General features: G+C 44.3%; 1 protein-coding gene across 1 annotated transcript in view; it reads left to right on the top strand.

Annotated features, from left to right (window-relative positions):
- The first annotated feature begins 1489 nt into the window (after positions 1–1489).
- Positions 1490–11332, top strand: part of LOC101481697 (potassium voltage-gated channel subfamily A member 5) — a 53715-nt gene continuing 43872 nt past the window's right edge. Inside the window, exon 1 of the mRNA XM_004564881.3 lies at positions 1490–4241. Within this exon, the coding sequence (XP_004564938.1) occupies positions 1735–3438 (1704 nt within the window). The 5' untranslated portion in view covers positions 1490–1734 and the 3' untranslated portion in view covers positions 3439–4241. The remainder of the gene's footprint in view (positions 4242–11332) is intronic.

Below are 11332 nucleotides of genomic sequence, written 5' to 3'. Positions count from 1 at the left end.
ATAATGATTAAAAAGATGATTAAACGCAGAATAAACTCCACAGAACACAGAAACAAGGATCTTTCATGATTACAGCAAAAACAGAAAATGATGCTCCAGCTTGTTGCTGGTTAATAATTACAATGTTGACATAAAGACTCACATGGCTGCATGAGATCCAAACATGATAGTACAAGAACTCACTTCAACCATAAAGTAACAGCTGACCAGCAGTGGTGGACTGATGGGGATGTTTCTATATGTGCAGACAAACATGAGTTTGTGTTTTAAAGAAAAGATGTATCCATCTCCTTCAGAGCCAGCAGGATGAGGCAGAGTGTGGCCCCAGGGCCGAGCCAGCAGCAGCAGAGCAGCAGAGGACACGAGCATAAAGGAAACAAAGAGGCACGCATGAAAGCCGCGAGTCCATGGATGCCACCATGTGGAAAGCAAGCCTTTATGCTCACACTGTAAGGAGATGGATGTGTGCGCAATAAGGAGACCTGAAAGCTTGCACACGTGTGCTGCTGTGGCAGCAAAACACACAAAGGAAGGTCTGATGTTGTGTAAGGAGTGAAAATAAAAACAAAATGACAGAAAGAAATCACCACATGACCTCACAGCATCTCAGTTTATTCTGTTTTTCAGAATAAACTGAAGCATGGATTTGTGTCCACAAAAACCAGCGAGGTCATCTGAGGTAGTGTTAGTCAATGCCAATCCTCACTCTTGTTAAGGGTTATATACAGACACCAAAACAGCTTCTGCATGAGCCTGTCAGTATGTTTATGTTAACAGGACTTTGTGAGGACTGGCTCACAACTGGTGCCCCTGGTGGCCGGCAGAGGAACAGCAGCGTGTGGTTTCAGATGGAATTTCATGGTCGCTGTCCTCCGCAAACAGGTGCGGCTTCAGGCTGAGTGTGCAAGCAAGTTGGGCTGTCTCTGTATTAGGAACCATGCAAGGAGATCACAGATGGCTGACAGGGAGAGGTCAGAGTGACAGGAAACAGGAGCAAAGGTTTATAAATCAAGACAAAACAAACTTCATGGAAATAAAAAGTTTTCATGTATCTTCTTCTCCAACACTGAAATACTGACTCTGTTCTGTCCTTGGGCAGCTGTGGCGCTCGCAACCTTTGACCTCTTCATTCACACTGCCTGACAAGCTCACAGGTGTGTACCGGGTGGGAGCGCGCAGGTGAGACATGTGGGCTTTTTGCCACAAACCGTCATGTTGTGTTGGATCAGACTTTGATCTTTGAGGTTTTCAGTGACATTTTTAAACCGTCGCTGTTTGCACGTGCGCGCGGACTGTCCCCTGCGCAGAAATCCAAATAAATGAAAGTGAATATTAAAAAATGAGATGGTCAGTGCGCGCGCTTTGTCCCCACGAGAGAGAGAGAGAGAGGAGAGCGCAGCAGGTCGAGCAACACTTTTGACGTCAGGAGTGATCACTGCTGCCTCTCTCTCTCTCTCTCTCTCTCTCTCTCTCTCTCTCTCTCTCTCCCTCTCTCTGTGTATCATCCGGGTCTTCTTCTCCTTTTGTGCGCTTTTCCCGTCCGCTTGGCGCAGACGTGCGGCGGCTCGGAGCCTGAAGAACAGAAGACCCTCCACAGATGCGGTCCCTTGAGTAGGAGCTGCAGGAGCTGCGTCTCCCCCGCTGCTCCTCTCTGTGAGTTTCCTGGAGGATGTTCGCGCTCAGGATCAACAAGTCTCTCCTGCTCTGCGCGCTGTAACTGTGGATGGCTGCGGGATGGAGATAGCCTTGGTGAGCTTTGAGAACGGCGGCGCAAAAGGGAGCGGTGGAGGAGGAGGAGGTGGAGGCAACATTGCCGAGGAGAGCTGCCGGAACGCGCTGGATGTCCCTCAGCCGGGCTTCGTTCAAGGCGGGCGGGGAGAGGACTACAGCAAGGAGCTGAACACCCGGGGCGGCCCGCAGCCGCCGCACAGCCCCTGGAAGATCAATGACATGAACAACACTCTGAGCTGCAGCGAGAACGCCATGGATGCGCTTTTACGCGCGGACCACAGTCCCCACCTGTTCGACGAGGACATGCTGGACATGGACATGGATACGGAGAGCAACGAGAGGGTGCTCATCAACATCGCGGGTCTGAGGTACGAGACCCAGCTGGGTACCCTCAACCAGTTCCCTGACACTTTATTGGGAGACCCCGCTAAGAGGATCAAGTACTTCGACCCGCTCCGGAACGAGTACTTCTTCGACCGGAACCGGCCGAGCTTCGACGGGATACTGTATTTTTATCAGTCCGGAGGAAAGATCCGGAGACCCGTCAACGTGTCCATAGACGTGTTTGCGGACGAGATCCGGTTCTACCAGCTGGGGGAGGAGGCCATGGACCGGTTCCGCGAGGATGAGGGCTTCATTAAAGAGGAGGAGAAGCCGCTGCCGCAGAACGAGTTCCAGAAGCAGGTCTGGCTCATCTTCGAGTACCCGGAGAGTTCCAGCCCGGCCCGTGGCATCGCCATCGTGTCCGTGATCGTCATCACCATATCCATCATCACCTTCTGCCTGGAAACGCTGCCGGAATTCAGGGATGAGAGGGAGCTGGCGGTCACCAGCCGTCTGGACAACAGCACGGCGCCCCGGCCGTCGCTCACCTTCACCGACCCCTTCTTCATCATCGAGACCACGTGCGTCATCTGGTTCACCTTCGAGCTCATCGTGCGCTTTTTTGCGTGCCCCAGCAAGTCCGAGTTCTCCAAGACCATCATGAACATCATCGACATCATGTCCATCATGCCTTACTTCATCACCGTGGGCACTGAGCTGGCGGAGCAGCAGGGCCAGGAGCACCAGAACGGTCAGCAGGCCATGTCTCTAGCCATCCTGAGGGTCATCCGCTTGGTCCGGGTCTTCCGCATCTTCAAGCTGTCTCGACACTCCAAAGGGCTGCAGATCCTGGGCCAGACTCTGAAGGCCAGCATGCGCGAGCTTGGCCTGCTCATCTTCTTCCTCTTCATCGGGGTCATCCTCTTCTCCAGCGCTGTGTACTTCGCCGAAGCTGACGAGCCGGAGTCCCACTTCTCCAGCATCCCCGACGCCTTCTGGTGGGCGGTAGTCACCATGACAACTGTGGGTTATGGTGACATGAGGCCGGTGACAGTCGGGGGGAAGATCGTGGGCTCTCTGTGCGCCATCGCCGGAGTGCTGACCATCGCGCTGCCGGTGCCCGTCATCGTGTCCAACTTCAACTACTTCTACCACCGGGAGACGGACCAGGATCAGTCCTCCCTGAAGGACGAGCCCAACAGCGGCAGAGAGAGCCCCGAGCTTAAGCGCAAAGGCAGCAAAGCGTCCGTGAAGTCTCAGGATGTGGAGAACAACGAGGCGGGCGCTTCGGTGGAGAAAACGAACATCAAAGCAAACAGCAGCGTGGACTTCAAGAGATCCCTTTACGCGTTCTGTCTGGACACGCGGGAGACGGACCTGTAGCCGTGCACGAGCACACCTGGGCTTAAAGCAGATACAGTCGTGTAGAATAAACCCCATTAATGGGCTCTTAAGTCTTTGCACATTGCAGTTGGAGGATCAACACATTGCAATCCTGAAAAGTTTTAAGAGGGTTGGTTTATAAAAAGCACACTTTAATCCCCATCATCTGGTAAGCACGACAGTTAAAAGTGCGGAGTTATGAACGAGCTGCAGCGCATGTGATGCAACACAGAGGCCCTTTAATAAAGCAGGGACACCTGCAGAGCATCAAATCTAACTCATGGATGAATTAGAGGGAAGTGGGACATCAGATGCTGCAGATAATCAGGGACAAGCACGACTCGGAATAATTACTTGACACAGTGAGAGGATTACCGGGACCAACCAGACTGTGTATATAATGCAGGACGCAGACCACATTCAGTAGTGCAACAACAACAACAACAACAACAACAACAAATAATAATAATAATAATAATAATAATAATAATAATAATAATAATAATAATAATAACAATAATAATAATAATTTCCCAACTGTGATGTTTATACTGGCAGCAGACGTGTAAATATTCCCCACAGGCTGCTCTTATTGTAGAAAAACAAAAGTATATTTTTGAGATGCAGACACCTGTTTTCCTTCACTCAGGTTCTGTTTAAATCAGAGAGGGTTTGGGGGGGACCTCAGCCTTGAACTTTTAAATAAAGAACATTTGGGATTTTTTTTTAAACTGAGGGAACAACAGCCAAGAAAAGAGGACAGAGCAGAAACCGTCTGGAGAGATCGAGCATCAGCATACCAGGTGAGAACACGTGAGCACATTTTAAGAGTTTTTATGTAATGACATGCTCAGTAGTGTGCACGTGAGGCACAGTCATGTCGCCGGGAGCTGTCCTTTCAGCACCACGCTCCTCGGTATGGAGTCCGATTGATGCCAAATTTCAAGTTACAAAAATTCAATTATATCTTAAATTTAAATTAAATTTTATTTTTGTCTATTAAAAACAAAGCATACAAACTTCTACTCTATATTATTTAAATATACACGAATTTTGGTTATATTCATATTGCATCCGACTTATGCTCGGATGCAATATGAATATAGTCTTTAATATAGTCAACAAAGTCATAGTCACCTGAGTGACACTTTAGATTATATACTATACTGCACTTGACAACAGTGGGGGGGAAATCTCCCTTTTAACAGGAAGAGATATGTGTCAGAAACAGGATTAGAGCTTTTTGTTGCCACCTTCAGGCAGCAAGAGAAATTACACAAATACTTTTGAGACAGGGCAAGTGTGGCCCTGCTGATCCTATAAAGAGCTCTGCAGACCAATGTGTACATGTTGTTGTGCTGTACTGTCAACAGGGGGCAGTAGTTTGTTGTTGGTTATGTTGTTTAGCTCCACCCACAGAGAAAACAGAAGTGAAAGTAGAGAAAGAATTTCTTTATGATGGCGTGAAAAGAAATTAATCAGCCTGTCTGAGCTTTTTTTTGGATCTTTCATTATTTTTCGTATTTGTGGTGAATTTTCATTTCAAGTCCTCTCTTATCCATGCGCACGTTTCAACCAATCAGCATACTAACCACACACCAGGATACTCGCTGTGGATTTTATTTCATTTCATTTCATACTTTTTGGGAGGAATCCCCCTTCTGACCTGTTCCTACAGGAGTGTCTTTATTTAACATCTGTCCAAGAATGAGTCCGAGTTTAGGATCATGTTTCATAACACAGCTAAATTATTTCAAGTGTCCTAAGAAAATGATTGATTATTCAGGCAAACATGATAATTACATCATTACTCTAAATATTTTTTGAATCCCAGCATGTTTTTTCCCCAACATACTCAGCTAAAAATACAGCTAATAATATTCTGCAGTGAACATGGAAGTCTTCATCATCATGCTAAAGCTAAGAGTCTGGAAACAAAGCCTGTGACATGTAACCTCTGATGTGTTAAAAACAGAAGACTTATGCTGGGAAAACAAAACGCTGCCTTTGACCTGCTGGAAGGACAAGTTGGAGCTGTTTCAGAGCAGATTAGTGTGAGAGTTACCGCAGAGGAGGGATGTCTTTGTGAAGATATGGGGCAGACTGAACACGGTAACTAAAATCATGACTTTTTTGGACAACTTAACTGTTGAGCCAGTGTCCAGGTAGATTTAAAATTAAAATGACTCCAACAGTTTGTCAGACTTACAGCTTCCAAATGATGAAAAGACACATCACTGTCTTCATGTACTAAGACCGGTATTTAAAGATGAATATTAATATTGAATATTTAAAGATGAAGGCAAACATTAAACGGAAAGCACTTTCACTTGTTTCATTCATGCTCTGCCTTCCTGTCGTTCAGTTGGACTCAAGCTCCCACCTCCCTCAGTGGAAGGTGGGGATTTGTTATCTTTTATTTTTAGTTTGGGTAAAAGTGGCAGTGCACAGATGGAGTCTGCAGGCGAGAAGCCATCAGCTGTCACTTTGGGTATTATCTCTGAAGCAGCTGGGAGCTTCCTGCACATTTTTCCTGGGAAACCGGGGAGCGCTGGAGGTTCGATGGGGGCATCTTAATGCACCAAACAAGTCCACTTTAGATATTTATAGAGGTTTTTATCAAAATTAGGAGAGACTGCACATCACAAAATCTGCATCCCTAATTATAAAGCAGCTTCCTCCTTTGGCCTGATCCTGTCCAGCAAACAAAAACAGCACACAAGGAAACCACCACATCGTTTAGTTTGAAGGAGAATATTGTCTGAATCGGTCAGTTATATTCAGCTTGTCTGAAGTCGGGTAGCAGCAGCAGGCTAAACAGGATATTTCAGATGTCGCATTCCCCAGCAACACCTTCCAGTTTCTCCTTTGGGATCCCGAGGTGTTCTCAGACCAGAGGAGTTAAATATAATCTCTCCTGAGAGTTTTGGGTCTACCCCGGGGTCTCCTCCCAGCTGGGAGAGCACAGAAAGGCTCTTCATAACGTCTGAACCACCTCAGCTGCTTCCATCACAAAGAAGCAACACTACGAGATCCGTGTGGATGTCCTAAAGCACATTCAACTGAAAGAACTACTGGCTGTTCATGCATCAGTTTGTGGCTGATGGATGCTTACATAATACTCTATTACATTTCCCACACAGCCTTTAGTTTAGTCAGCAATATCTTGCCTTCTATTAGTAGTTGCGTCTGTTACCTCAAATATCGAGAGCAGTTTAAATCCAAAGCTCCTCATTTCTGTAGCTGACCACTGAACATTCGAGTTCAATTTCACAGTCTGCTCCAGCCCATTCTCACTCCCGACGCGGAATATACTGATGATTTGTCACGCCCCGAGGCGTTCCATGGGAACGCGAAAGGTGATGGTTTGTGTTCTTATGCTGCGTGCTGGATTGTGCAAACAGAATGATGCTCCTGCGATAACACATGTTCCAGCCCTGTATTCCAGCCCTCACCCTAACATTATCGCTAACCTTAACCATAACTGTTAACCACCACCTTAATCATGTTAGATAGTGTTTTCCAAAGTGATTTAAGTAAAATAAAAGTACATGTGTAGATTCATTCCAAACGGTTCTCATGTTTCCTCATTTTTCTGAACTCGTAATATAGGGACCTGTTGGGTGGCTGAAAGTGTAATATACAGACAATTTGTCACCTAGCATAAAATGTTACGCTTTGGGAGTGAAAGCGTGTTGTCTGCTTATTTGATCCACATGCTGAAGAAGCAGAGTTCCAGAAAGAAGAAGCTCCTACGTGTTTAGTAAAGTCTTTCTTACAGACAAGTACATGTGAATCTGACGTAACCCAGGTTGGTTTCATTCTATCAGTCACTACCCAGAGTTCACGACTTTAAGGTAGAACTTCAATGTGAACCAAAACTGGAACTTACAGAAACCTCACAGCAGCCATGTTATTGGTCACATGATGTCATTAAAAATGCTCCAAAAGGCTCCAACAAGCACAAACACGGTCCAGAGGTCCAGTTAAAGACAGCTAGCAGTTCATGCCACCGGCATCACCATCTAACTGTCAGTCAAAGAGGCCAAGCCCCTAATAACCCAAACTTTAAGCTTTAATACAATTTTATCTTAAAACTGTTGTTATGAAAGGAGAAATTATCCACAGAGAGAAAACCATTTGTGTGTCAGGCTGTAATAATGTTTATTTCGGCTGTGAAGCTTTAACATGGGATTGGGGACTGAGGAACTCAGGAACTGCAGGTTGGTTGCTGTACATGTGAAAATAGCATTTCATTTTAAGCATATTAAGCCCCACATATTATGAATTCAATATGAGACCATATAAGGTAAACTTCAGTTCTGACAGTTCAGCTAACCAATCAGTTGCCCGAGCTTTTCAGGAGGCAATTTTATAGAGAGAATCCAGAAGTGAACTTTCTGCTTCTGGCATCAGAATAAAAAGGTACATTTTTTAAGATTCAAGCTCCACCATTGCACAATGAGCATCTAAATGAGTATTAATGGCTGCATTATCACTTTCTCCATTTCCTTTGTAATAACTTCCAATTTATGAGGCCTTATGATCACTGGCACATCATAACAACTGTCTGCCTGTGAGAGACAGCCTGAAAAGCAGCTGGAGGAGAAACCCTTCTTTACTTACTGCTTAAAACAACGCTGTCACCGTTTATACCTAATGTTGGCTGCTGATGTTGGATGAGAACATTTGACTCACAGTCATGGATTTGCAGTGAGGGTCATCCACAGCAAACATAGGAACCATTTCTTCAGAGCCGGCTTTGTACTCGATAGTCGTCATGTAGACACAGGAATTAGACAAAATCAAACTGTGGAGCTGGGGTATGTGGGGTGTTACTGTGATCTTAGAGCTGTCCGAGATCATCCTTCTGCGGGAATGAAGGACTGTGAAAGTCTGTTTGCTTTGGATAAAATTAGCCTTTAAATTTAGTGTTTCAATGTTCTTCTTGTCAACAGTGCGAGTGAATAAAGTGACCTTTCCTACTTAACAGGCTGAAAGTTCTGGCTGGTATATCTGGCACCGCCTTAGACTGGTTTTCTTCCTATTTATCAGGTAGGACCTTTTCTGTTAGGACTGACAGGTTCTCCTCTAACATTGCTGCCCTAACCTGCGGGGTTCCACAGGGTTCAGTTTTGGGTCCATTATTATTTTCTTTTTATATGTTTCCTTTAGCTGGCATTATTCAGTCTTTTAATGATCTGTCTTATCCTTTCTATGCTGATGACATTCAGCTGTATATATGTCCTTTAAGCCTCATCAGCTGGATAGGCTGTCCACCCTAGTCCAGTGCTTAACTCAGGTTTCTGACTGGCTTTCTAACAATTACCTTGTTTTAAACATGAACAAGACAGAGACCATGATCATAGCTCCTTCTGATCTATATTCTAAAATCAGTCAGGTTCTTGCCCCTTTCTGTCCTTCTGCTAAGCCAAATATTCGAAATCTTGGAGTAATATTTGACTCTTCTCTGGGCCTTGACTCACACGTAAAATCTCTGTCTCCATGCATTTGTGTCATCGCGTTTAGATTATTGTAATTCCCTGTTTACCAGCTTGGATAAATCATCGCTTTCCCGCCTCCAAGCTACACAAAACGCAGCAGCCAGACTACTAACTCGCAAGCGTGCTCACATTACTCCTATTTTATGTTCTTTACATTGGCTCCCAATAGATTTTAGAATTTGTTTTAAAATTATTGTTTTAACGTACAGAGCAGTACATGGCCAAGCCCCAGATTATTTATCCAAACTTCTCACAAAATACACTGCTGCTCGTTGTCTCCGCTCACAGACTAAGAGTTTGTTGGTTGCTCGCCAAACACAACTGAAGATGAAAGGGGACAGAGCCTTTCAGTCTGTGGCACCAAGGCTGTGGAACAGTCTACCTCTACAACTGCGTTTGTTTGACTCTGTGGAATCCTTTAAAAAGTAGTTAAAAACTTTATTGTTTAAACAAGCCTTCGGTTGACCAACGCTTTTTACATTTTTAATTTACATTTAACCTCTTATATTGTGTATATTGTGCATCTTGCTATTTATCGTACTGTTTATTTTAATCTTTGTGTGCAGCGCTTTGTGACTACCTGTCTATGAAAAGCGCTTAATAAATAAACTTTACCTACTTACTTATTTTACACTGAATGTAAAGCTGAATTATTCTGATTATTTCCAGCTGTGTGTTTTTGACTCCACAGCAGCTTTGAATAATTAATATCAATATCTGATACTGAAGTTCTTTGATCATTTTTGGGCTAATAGAAATTAGCTTCCAAGAACTTAAAAAAATATGATTTTATCTGGAAAATACAATTCCTATAAGAAAATATTGAATCCTGTATTTCATAGCTGGTAAAACTAAAGTTAAACTTGGCTCTGCAGTAAACTGCTTCACCATCCTTCTGTAACTCATTTTACTCATCTGCTTATCAGCAAAAACCTTCTTCACTTCTGCAAACCTACATGTTGTATACATACTGAGGGCTTTTATTGTGAAGGGTAGGAGCAGGAAGCCCTTTTCACACATGCTCAGTGTGTGTTATGGTACAGATGATGGTGACAGTAAACAGAAAAGCAGGTTGGTGGGGCTCCTGTGCTTTCCTGCTTACTGCAGGAGATACAGGAAATAAAGAGAAGCAGAAAATGTCGGCCTTAGATGTTGAATTGATTGATTGATTGATTAATTGATTGAGTGATTGATTATACAGTCAACTTGTTTTCATAGCGTAAATGGATGCTGTGACTCAGTGACCTTCTTTTTCAGGCTCTGATTCAATAACAGGATAAAGAATATTTATCCAGAGGATAAAAGAATCAAGGAGATGTTCCCTGAGTCACTGATATGCAGACATTTTTTTCTACCTAATCATCTTGGCTCAACTTTCCAAACCTCATCATCCATCAGCTGCCCCCTCCTGCCTTTAATCATTTCAGGGGCTCTTCTGCTGACCTTTGTGAACGATCCAGGTCCCCTCGCTGCCTGAATCCAGTTAGATTATGTAACTTTTCTGTTTATCCATTTTTATCTCCACTCGCCATCGTTTGAGGCCTCTGTAGCCATGATGATAGTTGCCTTTTTCATGGAGAAAACGGTCGTTTAGCATAATTTCTGCTGTGCGAACCTTTCACCAACCAGAAAGCTGCAGGACAAAAATCTGTCCTGCAGATCCACATGGCCTCACCTACACCGACACGCCGCCAACAGTGCAGCATCTGGACGCAGTCGACCAGAAGCCAATGCACATGCTAGCCTGCATCCTTTATTACTTTCATCTGATTTCACTGGGTAATTACAGCCTTCATCACCATCTCCTCTGTGCACTCCTGGCTGCTTGTTAAAGAAAGGCTCTGAATGATGGCTAAATATCTTTGAACACTTCTTCTAGAGGTTAATTGTTTGTTTATTTGATCGTTTTAAAGTCTGTTTATAATCAATAATAGACATGAACATTTCTGTAGCTCAAGGAAATATAAATGTCAGCCAAGCCAGATGTCCATCAACAAAATATGGCATGAAATCACAGACTGTATATAAAAGATGGCTGTAACCACCTTGCTGTTGCCCACTATTTTCTGGACTCCACCGTTTAAAGTCTTAATGTTTGAATTTTGTGCTAACATTAAGACGTGCGAAGCTGAGGCAAACGTGTCCTGGAGCTGTCACAGTAGTCTTCATATTTTGGGGGTTTTGGTAATCGTTGGTGATGGTGATGAAGGTTTTGTGCAGCACAGATTGTTAACATTTTACTCATAATGAGCTTTACTGGTCTAGTTTTCCTCCATCTGGGCCCTCTCTCTTTCTCCAAAGCCTGACAGCACTGTAGATCAGACGTCTTTTAATAATTTGGCTCTAGGCTAATAAACACCTTCAATACTATACTGCTTTAGAGCTGCTGG

The sequence above is a fragment of the Maylandia zebra genome, linkage group LG17, assembly GCF_041146795.1.
Source record: "Maylandia zebra isolate NMK-2024a linkage group LG17, Mzebra_GT3a, whole genome shotgun sequence".
Taxonomy (NCBI): domain Eukaryota; kingdom Metazoa; phylum Chordata; class Actinopteri; order Cichliformes; family Cichlidae; genus Maylandia; species Maylandia zebra.
The sequence above is the reverse complement of the archived record's forward strand: the minus strand, read 5'-3'. Positions and strand labels throughout refer to the sequence as shown.